This window comes from Lissotriton vulgaris, chromosome 12, assembly GCF_964263255.1.
Source record: "Lissotriton vulgaris chromosome 12, aLisVul1.2, whole genome shotgun sequence".
In the NCBI taxonomy this organism is placed as follows: Eukaryota; Metazoa; Chordata; class Amphibia; order Caudata; family Salamandridae; genus Lissotriton; species Lissotriton vulgaris.
Window position 1 is genome coordinate 759,862,059 of NC_141700.1, and position 18,637 is coordinate 759,880,695.

Here is an 18,637-nt window from a genome sequence, read left to right on the forward strand (position 1 = left end):
AAATACAGGTGTTTCCCTGTTAGGGGAAGGTCAACATGTTTCTGCCCTTTAAGTGTTTGAATTTACAGGGCTTTCGTCAGGACCAGTAAGCGAGTGTTGCCTCAACAGGTATAGGCGCGCTAAGGCCTACCCTGCCGTAGGCAGTGAAAGTTAAAAAGTTGTTCTATGTGTAAAAATTGGTGCATGAGATACAAACCAAAAGGCTAGGGGATTTCCCTCTATTGCGAGGAGCCCAGAAGTCTGCAGGTGGGTGGAAGACAGACAAACAAACAATACACACAACATAGAAAGAATAGACAGTCATTACTGATCTAGCATTGTTGCCATGCAACTCATAGTGCGGCGTGGTACGTGCTAACAAACCTATCAAAGGCCGTGGCCGTGATGGAATGCAATCTGGAATGGAGGTTGTGCCCAAGAACCACGGTGATGGGCCTCAACTAGAACCAGTATAAAATGATCTGGCTCAAGACGTTGCACAATTGGTGAGGTAATGTAAATGGAGGCTTGCTGTGCTAAGTCCATCCGTGGGGGAAGCCAGGCGGCTGCCCGTAAATGTAACATTACCTAGAGTAAAGAAACGGAGGAATGATCCCCGAAGTGTAAAAAGCTGAGCCACGTAATGATAATGCGTAGCCCAGCTGGCCGTGAATTTAGAGAGCTTAAAGTAGGCACGCTAAATGAGAATATACGTGAAACAATCCTCACTTGTATTCAATGTGAGCCACGCCCCATAGATTCAGGGGGGGGGTGGGAGCGACAATGGCACACCCTGTCAGGGTAAAACAAACAGAAACGGAGGGTTCAATAAGTCTGGCAGAGACTCACACACATAAAACTTAGCTTGTATTGATGTAAGAATGGTTGGTTGATCTTACGCCCGCAACGCTCTGCACCCTCTCGGCACGACATGTTAAAGGTCTTGTGTGGACCAGGGTGTCCTTAAGACTTCTGCCCTTCTTGAAGGAAAAGAGTGGTTTTTCCCAATCGCCCATGCTGCTTGTGATAATTCTCCAGTTCCTATTTATAGATTTTTTTACATTATCTGAAAGTGTGCTGTATGTGGTAACACAAGTTAATGGGACATCAGTGTCACTTTTCTCATTCTCTTCCAGGAGGGCTTCCCGAGGTTGATTACGGGCCCTGTTCTGTCCTTTGTTGAGGATGTCTTGAGGGTAGCCTCTTTGTCTCAGTTTGACCGTCAGGTCCTTTGCCTGTGTCTTATAGTCTGTTGTGCTACTACAATTTCTTCTTAGACGAAGGTATTGCCCGTAGGGCAAGTTTTCACGAAGCGGCCTCGGATGGAAACTGCTGAATTGTAGAAGGTTATTCAGCAGACACTGATGTCCCATTAACTTGTGTTACCACATACAGCACACTTTCAGATAATGTAAAGAAGGGCAGAAGTCTTAAGGACACCCTGGTCCACACAAGACCTTTAACATGTCCTTCATCACTCACCAGATCTGTGACTGAAACTTGGCACTTACCCCCTATCACTGGACATTTTCCATGTACTGATTGCAGTGTCTGTCACTTAACCACCCACACAAAACAGCTTAATTTGGAACCAGGCAAAGTATGGGCCCAAAAATCCCATACCAATTGTAACTCGACAAACGTTATATATCTGATTACCTGCCCGTGTGCCAAGAGATATGTGGGCATGACAACCAGGAAAGTCAAGACACGCATTGGCGAACATCGCAGTAATGTTCGCTGTAAGAAAGTAACTACCAAACTAAGCGAGCACTTTCTGCAGGCAAACCACACTCCCAATGATATGACCTGGACAGTAATAGAACAGGTCAACAACCCCAGGAACAGAGAAAATATCCTGTTTGAAAAAGAACAGCACTGGGTCTATAGACTGAATACACATATTCAAGGCCTAAATGACCAAATACCTTGGGCCAGCGTCCTCAAACAGTAACTCTGAATAATAATGATCCTTTCTCATATGAGGGCACCACCTAAGCTTTTTGTTCAGAACCTGTGAATACACTCTTTTTCTGCATCTTTAACCATTTAAAATGCTGTGTTAGACTGGTAATAACATCGTGAATACATTCTTTTTCTGCATCTTTATCCTTTTAAAATGCTGTTTCAGACTGGTATTACCATCGTCCATTTCATTGCCTTAACTGATGACCTTTCAAAGCCCATGCATTGGCTTGTTAATATCTCCTGTCTGAGATAAACGGACTCAAGCCCTCAGTCCGATTATCGTCTCCTTGCAGGCTTGCGCTCCAAGCCTCGTTTTCACTCAGACCCAATCTTTTACTTTGAGCGCGCATGCGCACTACGCGTGCGTTTCAAACCTCGCTGTGGACAGAATTGACGCGAGCGCGTCGTTCACAGTAACGCGGGCTTGCGTTCCAAGCCTCAGTTGGAACCAACGCCTCCCATTGGATGACGCCCCGACGCCACCCACTCTTAGCGCCAGGCTTGCCCCTCGCTCGTGATCCACGAGATCCAGCGGGGGACAGCTAGGTGCCGAGAGGGTGCAGAGCGTTGCGGGCGTAAGATCAACCAACCATTCTTACATCAATACAAGCTAAGTTTTATGTGTGTGAGTCTCTGCCAGACTTATTGAACCCTCCGTTTCTGTTTGTTTTACCCTGACAGGGTGTGCCATTGTCGCTCCCACCCCCCCCCTGAATCTATGGGGCGTGGCTCACATTGAATACAAGTGAGGATTGTTTCACGTATATTCTCATTTAGCGTGCCTACTTTAAGCTCTCTAAATTCACGGCCAGCTGGGCTACGCATTATCATTACGTGGCTCAGCTTTTTACACTTCGGGGATCATTCCTCCGTTTCTTTACTCTAGGTAATGTTACATTTACGGGCAGCCGCCTGGCTTCCCCCACGGATGGACTTAGCACAGCAAGCCTCCATTTACATTACCTCACCAATTGTGCAACGTCTTGAGCCAGATCATTTTGTACTGGTTCTAGTTGAGGCCCATCACCGTGGTTCTTGGGCACAACCTCCATTCCAGATTGCATTCCATCACAGCCACGGCCTTTGATAGGTTTGTTAGCACGTACCACGCCGCACTATGAGTTGCATGGCAACAATGCTAGATCAGTAATGACTGTCCATTCTTTCTATGTTGTGTGTATTGTTTGTTTGTCTGTCTTCCACCCACCTGCAGACTTCTGGGCTCCTCGCAATAGAGGGAAATCCCCTAGCCTTTTGGTTTGTATCTCATGCACCAATTTTTACACATAGAACAACTTTTTAACTTTCACTGCCTACGGCAGGGTAGGCCTTAGCGCGCCTATACCTGTTGAGGCAACACTCGCTTACTGGTCCTGACGAAAGCCCTGTAAATTCAAACACTTAAAGGGCAGAAACATGTTGACCTTCCCCTAACAGGGAAACACCTGTATTTCTTTTGGATAGTTTCCCTGCACATAGTTCTTAATTTTAATATGTCAAGTTGACCAGCAAATAAATGATTTTTTGGGACAACCTCTGACATTTTTAATCACACTTTTTTTCACTCTTCACTCTCACAAAACCTGCTCCGCAGTCTCCTGGCGTCGTAGCACACTGGGGAGGTACTCGATCTCCCCAGTGGACCCGATGATGAAGCATGTCACCACTAGGGTGAGTGAGGGTTTCTTGAAAAAACCATGAAATTTTTTTCTTGAAAGCTAGGCCAGCTTTGTGAACAACCACAGCTGGCTTTATATTTTTACGTGCTATCTCTACTATTTTTACGCCACACTGACGGACACTCTTCCTTTGTTGATATGTCTACTAATTGGGGACTGAGAGTGCCCTTGAACCCTGTCTCTCCCTTTGTTGACTGATAGCTTGAATACAGTGGCACAGTGAGCATGGGACCCACGTCTAGGCATACCCATCCAACTTAGGGCGAAAAGTGTTACAGCAAACAAATAATGGGCGGAATGCTGACAATGCAAAAATTCTCCCCCAGTCAAAAGATCTGGGTTAAATCCATCGCTATTTTGCCCACTACGCCACCCCACACCACACCAATAAGTGTCTACCAAATTCTAAGCTAGCCTCATACAATTAGGGTGAAAGACTCCTTGTATTAGGGGATGTGGGCATTTTGAGAGTCGCCACAAAAGGTTCTATGGTGGAGTGTAGGTAGAGTTTTTATTTTTGTTATAAGTTCTTTGGGAAAGGGATCTCACCTGCTCTCGATATGACTCTTACTAAATTCCAGACCTCATAAGGTTAATTACTTTCCAACTCCTGAAGAGACTTCAGAATAATACAGAACTCAGCGGACAGACTCATCCGCCACCTCCCCAAAAGGATACACATCACCCCCCATCTCAGGAACCTCCACTGGCTTCCCATCCAGAAAAGATGCCAATTTAAGATGCTGATACACACCTACAAAGGTGCTCCGCAACCGATGACCATCATAAATCAACCGCCACCTGAACTTCTACCAACACTCCAGACACCTGAGCTCCGCCTCCCATGCCCTCACACACACTCACTGCATCCGCCGAAGCTATAGTGAAAGCCAATCCTTATCCATCCTCACAGCCAAGTCCTGGAACGACCTCCCCCAGAACCTCTGAACATCATCCTCTCTCCTGGAAATCAGAAAGGGACTTAAGACCTGTTTTTTGACTGATCTCAGCAAGAACCTAGCACCTGGATACCCTCTCTGGTAATTAGCCACGCTCTATAAATCTGAGTTGATTGGTTAATTGATTGATTGGAATGTGAATAGCCTCAGTCACAAGCTTAAAAAGGGATAGTCCTCCTGTTCCTAAATAACTATAAGACAAATGTGGTGTTGCTACAGGAAGCCACCTGGTGGGAAATAATTGTAGATTTGCAGGTAGGCCGATACTTTTTCCTGTTCATTCATGGTAAACTTCAGTTTGTGAGGAGTGGCAGTTCTTATTCGGAAAACATTCCCTTCAACATTCTGGAAAACATTCTCCATAATGACCTCCATGCATGCAAGCATGGACCCCTGTCCCCACCACATCTTCAACCTTGGCACCAAGATGATTGGCGTCGAGCTCAAGAAAGTACTGAACACCTCCATCACCTCGACCTCTTTTCCTGAAGCCTGGAAACCGGTTGAAGTGAGGCCCCTCGTGATGAAACATTTTGCCAACCCAGCAGAACCCAATGAACTACGTGCTCATTTACCTACTTCCCTTTCCAGTGATGGTTCTAGAGAAGCCAATCATTCAGCAGCTCACCGAACACCTGGAACGCAACAACCTCTTGGACCCCTCTGAATCCGGATTCCGAGCAAACTACAGCACAGAGACCTCCCTGTCTGCAGACACCAACGACATCAGGGCCATCCTGGACTGCAATGAATTGGCAGGTCTCATTCTCCTGGATCAGTCTGCCCCCTTCGACACAGTCTCCTATCACAACTTAATCAACAGACTCCACCACATTGGAATCCAGGGAGACGCCCTCAAATGGATTGCCTAATACCCTACCGGAAGAACCCAGAAAAACTCAGTCTCCCACCTTTCACATCGGAACCCAAGAAGATCATCTGCGGTGTCCCCCAAGGATTATTCCTCAGCCTCACCTTCTTCAACAAGTACATGACACCCTGGCCAGCACAATCAGATCAAATGGACTCAATATCATCTCCTACACTGACAACACCCAGCTCATCAGCTCACTGTTAGAAGACCCCCCACCACCACCACCAGAGCTAACTTCCACAGATGTATTATGAACGTCACCGACTGGATGAAGGACAACTGTCTCGAGCTCAAAACGGACAAAACTGAAGTCCTTATCTCTGGGAACAGCACCTCTCCAAGGAACGACTCCTGGTGACCTGCTGAACTTGGCTCATCCCCCACCGCAACAGACCACGCCGCAACCTCAGATTCATCATGGACAGCAAGCTTTCCATGAAGAAACAGGCAAACGCAGTCTCTTTTGCTTGCTTCCATACCCTAGGCATGCTCCGCAAGATCTTCAGGTGACTCCCAGTCAACACCAGAAGGACCATCACACAGGCCCTCATCACCAGCAGGATGGACTACATGAACAAACTTTACGTAGGAATCCCTGCACGCCTCCACAAGAGACTACAGATAATACAAAGCAGAGTGGCCGGACTTATCCTCAACCTCCCTCACACAAACCCACAGCACACCCCACCTCAGGAAGATACTCTGGCTCCCGATCCAGAAGAGGTGCCATTTCAAGATGTTGTCCCACTCATACAAAGCCCTGCTCAACAAAAGACTCGCTTACATCAACAAACTTTTGACCTTCCACCCACCAACCAGAAACCTAAGTTCTGCTTCCCTCTTCCTCGCAGGCACCCCTGGATCTACTGTAGCAACAGCGGAAGACGCTCCTTCTCACAACTGGCAGACAAAGCATGGAATGACATTCCCTTGCTCTTCAGGACCATCCAATCGCTGCAGTATTTCAGGAAAGAACTCAAAACCTGGTGATAAAATGAACAAACCACCATGAAGCAAGCAGCAACTCCAGCACCTTGACACCCTCATGGTTGATCTGCTGAGCTTTACAAATTATTGATTGTCTGATTTCCACGTTGAAATGTCTTAAGACTCTCTGAGAGATTTAAGCAAATGTTACAGGGGACTGGGATGGTGAAAATAAAATAAATTACTGACCTGTAACTTCAGTTCTTTAACATTGGCATCTTTCATAAATTCATATGTTGAAATGTCCCCATCATCAAAGTGTTTACCTCCAGTACTTTATTAGCAGCACAAAAACAATTTCCCTTTATAAAAATCTACAAAACAGTGCATGCCTAGTAACCATAGTATCTCATTTGTAAAAACCTGCACTTCAACCAATGAGGATGAAGCTGAAATGGTTACTATATCCACTTCTGAGTCCCTTTTATCCAGACGAAACAGACAATATCCTTTCATAACATTGATTGCCTCCTAAAGTGCAGGTCAAGGCACTGACAAAAGAGTTGATCTCGGCAAATTGGGAAGGGACTTACTAGGTGAACGTTTCCAGAAAAAGACAGCGGTCTTGTAAAGATGAGCAGGTTAAAAGAAACTGCTGCACAATCATCACTTTTCATAAATAGGTAAAGGCGGAATGCAACTTTCTTGCAATACACAAAAGAACATTACCAAAACTGAACTTAAAATGTCAGCCAAAAAATGGACGAAGGCTCTCTCAAAGAATGTGCAGTGCTTGGAGAAACCCTTCTCTGAGCCCTGCCTATTTTCCAGCAACAGGAAGTGGATTGGGGTGGCCGAGACAGCTCTAAATGTAATGGTAAGAGGTTTGGGTTTGGATGTGAGGATTAGATCCTCTTAAAAATCAAACGTGACAACATCTTTGGCAGGTCTTTTCATGTTTCATCTTTATGTGTAGGCACTTCACACTAAGCTGGGAAGGAAGGAAAGCAAGATTGATAATAGAAGAGGTATGTACACTTACTTCCATGGGCCTTTCAATGCGATAGCGGAGGCAGCGCACCCCGTGTGCCTGCCCAGCATAATGTGGCATGTGGGATGCCAGGTACGGTGGCTTTTTGCTCAACACTTTGTTGACCAGGTGAAGTTCTTCCTTAAAAATCATATAGACCTCCACGGCTCTCTTATCAAATGTGCGCTTAATAGTCTGTTTAAAAAGTAAAACATTATTTACAAAAACAATCATTGGCAGCTAAGGAACTTATTACTGCACCACCTGTAGTAGCCACTAGGTACAAACACGTATTGCCCATCTCTATAGACCTGCTACCAAATGACCGAACATTAGAAACATACATTTACATTAGAGAGGCAACAGAAGTGAAAAGTATGAAGAAGGACTCAAACAGGAAATCAGTTAAGTGCACAATAATGCTCAGGAATTTTATTCTTATTCTCCTTCAGGGTAAACAAAAAGCAGTCATCATGTTTCACACTGTTTAAGGCTTCCTTTGGGCATAACCCAATTTTGAATAGAGTCCAACGACGGACTAGATTCATAAACTTCCGCAAGAATAGTAATCAACGAAGGTACACCTATTTTAAAGAAGAATCTCAAATTGTCATAAGGATGAAGGCAAAGTTCGCAAAAATAGTGCTCGGTACGTCAGACTAAATAATCTAGTCATCCAATCTGTGTTCAGCAACCATGAACGATTCCAGAATCAGTGTGGCCAGTAGTCGCCGACTTCAAATTGGATCATGTCCTGAGTAAGCCAGAGACAAGGTGAAATGTGTTGACTGCGCTTTTTGTTTACACTGAAGGAGTATAACAATAAAATAATGTAAAGAACAACAAAAATTGCCTGAGCATTATTGTGCACTTAACTGCTTCCTTCTTCACACTCTTGACTTCTGGTGCCTCTCTAATGTAAATAAATGTACAAAAACAATAATTTGCATTTCTTAACCGTATGTAAGCATGCATGGCAAAAGCAAGATATACATCTTACAACAAATACTTTTGCGGTCAAGACTGATCACAGTCAGAAGCACTTAGAAGAGTTGTTCATCCCACCACATCAAGAATCTGTACTTTCCTTAAAACAAACATCAGAGCAGAATGGAGCTTTCATTCCTTACCAAAATGCAATTTAAATACAAAGATGCGCTAAGACAATTACTTTAACAATACCCAGCTTCCACTGAGCTGAATGCACAGAAGATATAAGAACTAGAACATAAGAATATGAGAAATTAACTTCTACATTGCTCCTGGCTGAGATGAAAACAAGTTACTTACCTGTAACTGTGGTTCTCCAGTATTGGAAACTTTCATAGATTCCCATGCTTGTAGCATTCCCCTCATCGGTATGGGAGTCCCCGGTATACATATAATAGCAATAGAAACCATTACCAAAACAAAAGCAAGGCCTAGCCCATTCTTGTTTTGCAACCTATCCACCTATTTTTGTAAAAGAGATTTATAAAAATAAACAACCGATCAGATCAGCCTCACCCCTAAGAACCCTCCCGAGAGAAGCTCAGAAACTCAGATTTTCATAGCCGTTGTGTAACCACACCACTGAGGATGGAAGAGGCTCAGCTTTCCCAGGGGAAGAGGGTGTGTCACTGGAGAACCAAAGTTACAGGGAAGTAACTTGTTTTCTTACTCCAGTATTGGAACTTTCATAGATTCCCATGCTTGTATCCACACATTTGTGGAACCATGACCATTATAAAACCAAGAACAAAGCAATAGCATATTCACCATTATGACAATTTCAATGGTCAATAACAAACTTAGAAACTTTATAAAATATAAACACATGTAAAAAAATGTGCAAGAGCTGAAGAAACAGTAACATGGAAGGAGGGATGAATGGGAAAGCTCACCACTTCTAAAAGAGGTTCCTCAGGACTGCCTACCCGACTGATGTGTCAATCTGCGTTGCAGAATCCAGGCAGTAGTGCCTTGTAAACATATGAGTACTGCTCCAGGTCGCCACCCAGCAGATCTCCCGGATAGGAACTCCGGCAAAGAGGGCTGTCGAAGAAGAAATCGTCCTTGTGGAATGAGCACGGACTCGCCCTTCCAGGGGCTTGCCCGCTGCTCTGTGACAATACTGGATAGCGCTGGTTATCCAACGATCAATGCCCTGCTTGGAAAGAGGAAAGCCCTTACGAGGGTCACTAAAGGACACAAATAGTTGAGAAGACTTCTTGAAGTCCTTAGTACGTTGGAGATAGAACTTTAAGCACCTCTGAATGTCCAGTGAGGGAAGTGCCTTTTCTGCCGGAGTAGCCGGTTGAGGGAAAAAAGTTTTGAGTATAACCTGTTCATTCAAATGAAAGTCTGAAGGTCCTTTCGGTATGAACTTTGGATTGGTACGCAGTATCACTGTACCCTTTTTGAACTGGAGAAAGGGTTCCTGGATGGTGAGAGCCTGCAATTCCCCCACTCGTCTAGCCGAAGTCAAAGCTAGTAGAAGAGCTACCTTCCAGGAGAGGAATTTCAACTCCACTCTGTGAATAGGCTCGAAAAGAGGCTTCATGAGTTAGGCGAGAATTAAGTTCAGATGCCAAAGAGGAGGAGGGGGCTTGACTGGAGGGAAAACTCTGAAAAGGCCCTTGAGAAACTGCTTAATGATCCTTGCCGACCAGTGGGAAGGGCCTGAAGACGTGCGTCTAATGGGAGTGATGGTGGCTAGATGCACCTTGATGGATGAGTGAGCCAGCCCCAATTTTATTAATAACAGAAAATAAGGAAGAACTTCATGTGGTTCAGACTTAAAAGGATGGACACCGTTTTGCTTTCACCAAATGCAGAAACGCTTCCACTTCAACCTTTATGTCTTGTTGCTACTTGGGGCTCTTGCCTGAGAAAGCACTTCTCTACATTCTGATGAAAGATTCAGACCAAGAAATTCTCGCTGATCAGGAGCCATGCCGAGAGCTGTAGAGACTGCGGATCCGGATGCCAGACTTGGCCCTGGGACATCGTCAGCAGTGAAGGAATCGTCGGAAGTGGAAGGTCCAAGGAGAGAAGGTGCAGTTCTGTGAACCAAAACTGTCGGGCCACAGGAGCTATCAGAATCATCTTACAGGGTTCTGCTTTGAGCTTCCTGAGAAGTCTGGGGATCAGATGAATGGGGAAAAGCGTAAACAAATGCGCCTGACCAGGCCATTGAAAACGCATTCCCCAACGATCCCGGATGTTGAAGCATGCTTGCAGCGAACTGGCATTTTTTGTTCTCCGGCGTGGCAAAGAGATCTATGGAAGGTCTGCCCCATCTGCAAAAGACCTTCTGTAGAGTGGAGTTGTCCAGTTCGCACTCGTGGCTGACAGACGACTTCTTCTTCGACAGCCCTCTTTGCCGGAGTTCCTATCCGGGAGATCTGCTGGGTGGCGACCTGGAGCAGTACCCATATGTTTACAAGGCACTACTGCCTGGATTCTGCAACGCAGATTGACACAGTCGGGTAGGCAGTCCTGAGGAACCTCTTTCAATCAGTTTGCATCCTGGTCATGGGCAGGTCAAATCTTTTAGCGGCTCTCTCCATCAAGTTATGGAAACCCCCCATGTCTGCAGGGGGGGACTCAACAGGTGCTGCTGGAGCAGGAGTAGCTGGATCAGGAATGATAAAGTCATCCCACTCAGCATCTGGATCTGGAATCGTGATGGTGCCCTGGTCGTTATCAGTGGTGTCATCCTGAACGGGGGCACAACAGGTGGTGAATCCTGAGCTTCAATCATTGGCTGAGGTGATGGCAATTGAGGGACAACAAGACGGGAAGGAGGAACAATAGTAACAGGCGCCACAACTGGAACTGGAGGCTGTGTTGCGAATCTCCTCCTGTAGTCCAAAAGCATAACCTGCAAGTTTGTTAGCAAGGAGGAAGGCATAGAGACCATTTCCTGTTGGTAGTCCTCTTGATATTGTGAGGAAGGATCATACTGTTCGTAATCCCCATATTCCCCCTCAGAATCTTTGCCCTGGCACTTAACGTGCAGTTGAGAAGGGCTATTTGCATAAGCAAACGGTCCATCATCCTCTTCCGATCTTTCTTCTTTGAGGAGGAGTGCAGGAGATAAAGGAGTCACCCTCCTGGGGGGGAAGTCATCTAAGGAGTAATTTGGCGCTTTCTGAGTGCAATAGACATTTTTTCCACCATCGACGGGATCGTCGACAACGATGAGAGTGTTGTTGACGAAGAAATGGACGTCGTCGACGCAGCATCATAGAGACCGTTGGCATCCCATCCGTCGTCGTCTACCTAGTAGCAGTCGTCGCACTCGTCGTCGACATCCTCGTCGACACCATCGTCAACTACACAATCATCACCGGCGTCAAAATCGTCGACGTAGAATCCATATGTGTCAGCGCCGGAGAAGATGAAATCACCATCGACGAGCCCGTCGACGGAGCCAGAGATGAAGGAGAAGACTATACCTTTGATGCTTTCATCGACAGAGTCGTTGACAGTGTTGTCGATGAGTGAACTTTTTTCCTGGATTTTACCTCGGACAATAGTGAAGAGGGATTTTTGAAGGTCTTTGGAGCCGCAGTAGTAGATGTTGGAGGAACAGAGCTGGATTTCCTCTCAGAAATTACTCCTTTTGACAGTCCTTCCCTCTCCTTTACACGTCGGTGTGGAGATTCGACAGGACTACGCCCTTCAGACCAATGAGAGATCTTTTTTAAGGCCTTACCAAGACGTCTCTCAGAAGGAGCAGCTCTACGCCTTTTTACAGACCTCCTGGAAGATGTAGCCGAGGATGATTCATCACTGTCACTAGAGACTGGCTCCTTCCTTGATTTTAGCTTCTGAAGCCAGATGATCAAAAGACGCCCTCATGGTCTCGCAGAGTCTTGGTGGAAAAAGTGCAGCATATTTTGCAGTCTGCTGCCTACTGGTCTGGGTACAGACAGTAAATACAATCTTTGTGCTTGTCCTCAACATATAACCTATTCTTAGCACAAGTAGCACAGGCTTTAAAGTGACCTTCTTCTTCCTATCAGACATCCTGAAGTAGTTGTAGAAGAGAAACTGGTGAAAAAGTTGGAGAATAAAAGTTGACAGGAAAAAACTGAGCATAGCTCAGTGGAGACTCAGAGGTTCTGAGCTTCTCTCAAGAGGGTTCTAAGGGGTGAGGCTGATCTGATTGATTCATTTTTTTTGGTCTCTTTTACAAAAAGAAGTGGATAGGTTGCAAAACAAGAATGAGCCTAGGCCTTGGTTCTGTTTTGGTAATGGTTTCTATTGCTAATTTATGTTTACTGGGGACTCCCATTCTGAAAACGGGGAATGATACAAGCATGGGAATCTATGAAAGTTCCAATACTGGAGTAACCACAGAATTTATGAAAGAGGCAAACATGCCAATTGTACCTTAGAACTAATTATGATTTGAATTTCTCTGGCTGCCCTATAACAACAAAACCCTTTTTTTTTTTAAATAAACGTTTTATTGAATTTTTAACTGAGCTGCGTCAGTAACACTCAGTACAGATATAACATATAATCCTGGCTTCTCCTCTTAAGCAACGGTGTGATCCTAGATAATTATTTTATTCTGCTTTCCCTCCTTTTGTCTTCATTAGCTCATAAGGACCTCGAAATACATGACTTCAGGATGTTTGCTGTACAAAGCCTTCTCCAGTGTTTGGTTTAATAAACTATATGTTGTTCATGTATAATAGAAACCCCGCCCCCAAAAGGTGCACATGACAACTGATTTGTCTCTTCTTACACTATTGGCATTGTTATCAGGGTGTAGGGAAGAAGGAATGTTTCTCAATTCATGTTTGAAAACTATCACTTAAAAAAAGAACTTCTCAATGCCCTGATAATCTGATAAACTAAATTGAAATGGTTTTGCATGTTAATGAATTATTAACAGACCATCATACTTTTTCTGCAAGATGTTTTTTTATAAATGATGGTGTTCCTAAAGTTAAGTGGTTTGGGAAGAAAATAAGTTACTTACCTGTAACTGCAGTTCTCCAGTATTGGCATCTTTCATAGATTCACATGCTTGAATCATTCCCCGTCTTCGAAGTGGGAGTCCCACGGTACTATAATAAAGCAGTGTGTATCACTATTATATGCTATAATGGCAATGGAAAAAGACAGATTAATAGCCTCTCCATGTCCTTTTTTGAAAAAAAGGACCAAACCTGAAGCATAACCAACAGCCGGCGACAGCACCCTCTAGAACACTCCCAACCATGGCTAAGCCCCTCAGATTTTTAAGCAGGAGTGTTAATAACTAATCCCAAGCTATAAGGGGAGCCTCTTAGGGGAGGAGGGTGGGTTCATGTGAATCTATGAAAGATACCAATACTGGATAACTGCAGTTACAGATAAGTAACTTATTTTCTTATCCAGTATTGGATCTTTCATAGATTTACATGCTTGAATCAGAATAGCAAAAAGAACAATTGATGGACAGAATGAAGAACAATGTCATACATTCACCCCAGTACAGGGATCTGAGCCTAAAGCCATTGTTTTTTTGCTCACCATGCCATTCCAGTTTGGACCCAGCCATATGCAAATCAGTCTTGACCCTGAGCCCAATGGAAATAGCAAGCAGTGTTGGAAGTAACATAAATCCCTTAGAGGTTGGTGGGTATAAAGTAATATATTGTTGCAGTAGTTCCAATCGACTTAAAGCATATATAAATACACACATACACAAATGTAATCTATATAAATAAAAATGTAACTGTTTGTTTGTTCAAAATCTCAAATCTCCGAAAGGTCTTCACTGATTGCTTTGAAATTTTGACCCAACGTTGCATTCGAATACGCAAATGTTTTTATATACACAACGTTGGATTCGAATAAGCGCGTGTTTTAATCGAAAGCACAGACAGATAAAAATGTCAATGTGCGTTTGAAAAAAATCTTAAATCTACGAAAGTTCTTCACCGATTGATTTGAAATTTTGACATAATGTTGAATTTGAATAAGCTCATGTTTATATATACATACAACGTTGGATTCTAATACGCGCTTGTCAAATTTGCAGGTATTTTTAATCTAAAGGACGAACAGACCCTATCGATTGGGTTGCTGCGCAACAACTACAATAGACGCATGGAGACAATAGTCAACATATATTAGGATGGACAGTTGGTGTCAGGATGGCAAAACGGGAAGTGGGTGGAGGGAGGGGGGAGGAGTTGGTTTACTTTGCAACATTAGCGCATGTTTATATATACACGACCTTGGTCTCGAATACTTGCGTGTCCAATACGCGCGTGTTTTTAATCGAAAGGCCGAACAGACCTTATTGAATTGGTTACTGCGCAACAAATACAAGGGACACATATAGATAATAGTCTACATATATTAGGATGGACAGTTGGTGTCAGAATGGCAGACCGGGAAGTGGGTGGAGGGAGGGGGGAGGAGTTGGTTCACTTTGCAACCCGAACAGACCCTATCGATTTGGTTGCTGCGCAACAAATACAAGGGACGCATATAGACAATAGTCTACATATGTTAGGATGGACAAAAACATATTGTATACCCACAAGCATCGTAAAATTAATCATATTAGAAACGTGCGCTTACTCTTTTCTTTCTCTTCCATTTAACCAGACTGACCGGGTACAGCTAGTATATAATATATATTTAAACAAGATTAGATATAGAAAATGTAAGCATTAATATGTAAACTTTTAGCTAAAGAAACATTAGTAAAATTAGGGTTACAGATATATATAAAAATAGATCTATAGAAATATACCAAGCCGCCTTTGAGTTTAATAAAATACATTGATAATTGTATAAATATTGTAACTAAGATGGAACTAGTATACTGCATATGATAAAATTATAGAAATGCAATATAATTACAAATAACCACATACATAAATATTCTAGAAATGGAAGCTCACCTTATAGAAACAGAAATCTTAACCCATCTGTCCTACAGCTGCATTAGTTTAGTGTGATGATTCCAAGCATTAGCTATGTGGGATCGTGTGGGTGATGTTCAACAACAGATCGTTGCAAAGGAACCTCTGCAAACAAGGTTAGGCAAGGTGTATACCGCCCTTGTACAATGTTATGTAGCACTCAAATGTTGAAGTTTACTAGCGATGGAGTGGCAAAAAGTAATTGTTGCAGCAAAAGCATTCTGTAATGGTTGCGGCTTTCACTGAAGTACCTGGTGTGAATGAACACCCTATGAAAACAATATTTGATCTGTTTGCCATATTTGTTTAGTGCGATAAAAACAGAATTATCTGAATGTGAATTTAGGACAATGATGTCTAGGGCAAGGAGAATTTTAACTGGAGATGTTGGCGTTGGATAAAAGAAAATAGGAAGTATGCAAGGCTAATTGAAATAAAATTATGATGGAACTTTGGGAATAAGGTAAAATGTGTACTTAGAAACAATTATTCCTCAGAGAAAGGCTGTTGTGTAGCAAAAACTTTTATGTACAATTGTACAAGCTGATCCATAGTAATATGACCTTCCCCCTGAGAGACTTGAACACTTTGTGAACAGGTTCTTGATAATAGGGGAAATAACAATATTGGACTGGCATTGTGGAGGAGGAGCTAGTACAGGGGGGAAAGGTCAAAGAACTCCAAATGGAATGCTTAAGTACTCTTTAGAAAAGAGAGAGAAAGGGATAAACGTCCATATCCCAAAAAAATTGTGAAAGGAACGTTAGGAGACATATGCACTGATCTTGCAAGAGATTGGAGATAAAGCAGAGTGTACTCCTGTAATGTTTCCAACAGTTGTAGGGTACACTGTTGACACTATAAGCAAAATGTAAACCCATTTAATAAGAATATTTTGCTAGTTATTTCTACTCTTACCTTTTATAGGCTATCCCTGAAGGCATGAGGAAGACAGAGGTAATAATAAACGGCGAAATGCCGATGAGGCCATTGTCAACAGAAAAAAGGTAGTGATGTTTACGGAGACCCGTCCACGAGGCAATGGTGGACGGCAGGATTCTGAGGAGCGGACGACGTTGATGCATTATTGATGTTGTAGTGGACTCTGTTATCAACGTTATTAGCATCGTCGTCAAGACATTGAAGGCGGTAGATTTAGGCCTTGCTGTCAACTAGTATGTGGAACATTTAGAAGAGCAAGCTCCCTGTGAAATAGTAAGAGTTGTAAGCTCTGACAGTGAAGCTCCTGGGGAGATGTCTTTGTGCTTTTCCTTTGAACTGTCCTTTTCAGAGTTACATGAGTCTTTTAAGGAGCTTAGAGAGCATCTGGAGTATGTTACTCCTTTGACTAAATACTCAGTTGAAAGCTTTTTCTTCTAAAAAATGAGGTGTGAAGCCTCGGTATGAGCTCAAAAAGGTAAGAAATCTGGATGGTCTGATAAAAAAAGTATTTCCCTATGGCCATGGGAGTGAGAATGGGCTGGAATAGAACTGACATGTATAGTTTTCCTTTATCGGAAGAGATCCTGTGATGGTTCTAATTGAAAGTGGAAATATATATTTTCTGATGGATCCTGTCCTATGTTCTGGAGGCTGATCTTGGATTTGTTGAGAGCGCCTGCTTATGTTGGATGTATGTGCGGTTTGAGAGGTATCCCACAGATTTATAGCTGGACAAACTGCTGTTGAGTTTATTGGGAAGGTGTACTTGAAAGAGTACTTTCTAGATTGTTAAGATAATGCATGCTGGCTATCTGTTCCTACTAGTATTGACTAGCGAGCTATTGCTTTTGATGTGTAAAGTTTACCGCACTGAAGAGCTTTGTTCAATTTATTTATTAGGAAGAGGAGTAATGGGGAAAGGATGTGAGGTCTGTGAGAAGTGAGTGCTTTGAGACCAGCGCTGGTATTACAACTATGTCTATGGTGATGTCCCAGATATCCTCAAAGAAACCTTTCATCTATTCATGATGTCATCCACAGTCGCACAAAAGGTACTGTATTTGCTATGAAGGATATGGTGCAAATCAATCAGCTGCACAGGCATCGGTTTTGGAGACATTGGTAGTAAAATGTCTTTGTCGCTGCGGGTTTTTAGTGAGAGAGACTAAAGGTGTTATAGATCTAGGTCATGTCGTGAAAAAGTTATTGACTTCAGAACATTGAGAGGAATATCATGCTGGAAGAGTAATGTAAGAGCAGCTTTGCTATTTCAGATGGTTCAACCTGCGTTGGAAGGTTCAGCAGCTAGTACTCCATGGTGTAGAATTAGCTGATAACCTTAAGTTGGTAGTGGTGGTAGGCATCTGAAGAGAATGTGTGAAGGTGATGCAAGGTCGAATGGTAGGACTCAGAACTGATAATGGGTGCTATAGCTCAGAAAAATCGGACATATTTGCAATGTTTGGGACGCTCGGGAATGAAGGCATATGCATCCTGTAAGTTCAGATATGTGCATAACATGAGCCTGTGAGAGAGGATACATTTGAAAGGCCTAGGATGGGTCCCCATTTTTATTAGGAACTGATAGCTGTATTGGAGTAGGACATTTTGTTGATTGTTGCATAGCATAATGTATGCTTCTTTGTATAATAATTCAAAAGAAGAGGGAACTTCTCCCTATGGGTCTGGTACCTCATGAAACTACAGGGTCTGGCACAGGTGGGAATTTAATACCATGAGAGAGAAGTTATCTTACGCCAAAGGGGAAAGTAGTAGGAAATGTGCGCATCCACGGGATGAGTGGTGATAAAGGTAGGTGGTACCTGACTACATTCAGTATTTGCAAGCTGTCGCCCGACCCCTAATTGGGGGAAGGACTTTGTGTACTGTAGGCCGCCAAATGCGGTAGACAATACATTGCTGTTAGTAAGCATGGCTGATGTGCAACTGAAAGGGCAGGAACTAAAGGAATTACTGTCTTAAATTCAGAGAATGATGAAACTTGTGCCCAATGAAAAAAAGTAACCTTTGAAGTGAAAGGTGCCTAGGGATGTGGCTGTGTTTGACAGTGAGTATGGTATAGGGTTTGGGAATTTTATGTCCAGAATCTTACGTTATGCTAAAGTTTAAAAAATATTTTACTTTAGGCCCTCTGTGCCAGCAAGACTACCAACCATGCTAGCTAATGGCCTACTGCATCTCTTATGCACAAGATGTAATAGTGCATTTATTTTATACCACATTTGTTGGTTATAGCGACAGAAAATTATCATATTAGAAAAACGTAAAGTGATAGATGACTTTGTGGAAAAAACCTTCTGCTTAAATAGTAAGAACAATAGTTACTTACCTGTAAT

The 18,637-nt window shown here is 43.3% G+C and overlaps 1 protein-coding gene across 1 annotated transcript in view; it reads right to left on the bottom strand.

Moving 5' to 3' along the window:
- DNAH2 (dynein axonemal heavy chain 2) overlaps positions 1-18,637 on the bottom strand; it is a 2,538,822-nt gene that overhangs the window by 2,105,117 nt on the left and 415,068 nt on the right. Inside the window, exon 13 of the mRNA XM_086946066.1 lies at positions 7,429-7,611. Within this exon, the coding sequence (XP_086802192.1) occupies positions 7,429-7,611 (183 nt within the window). The remainder of the gene's footprint in view (positions 1-7,428; positions 7,612-18,637) is intronic.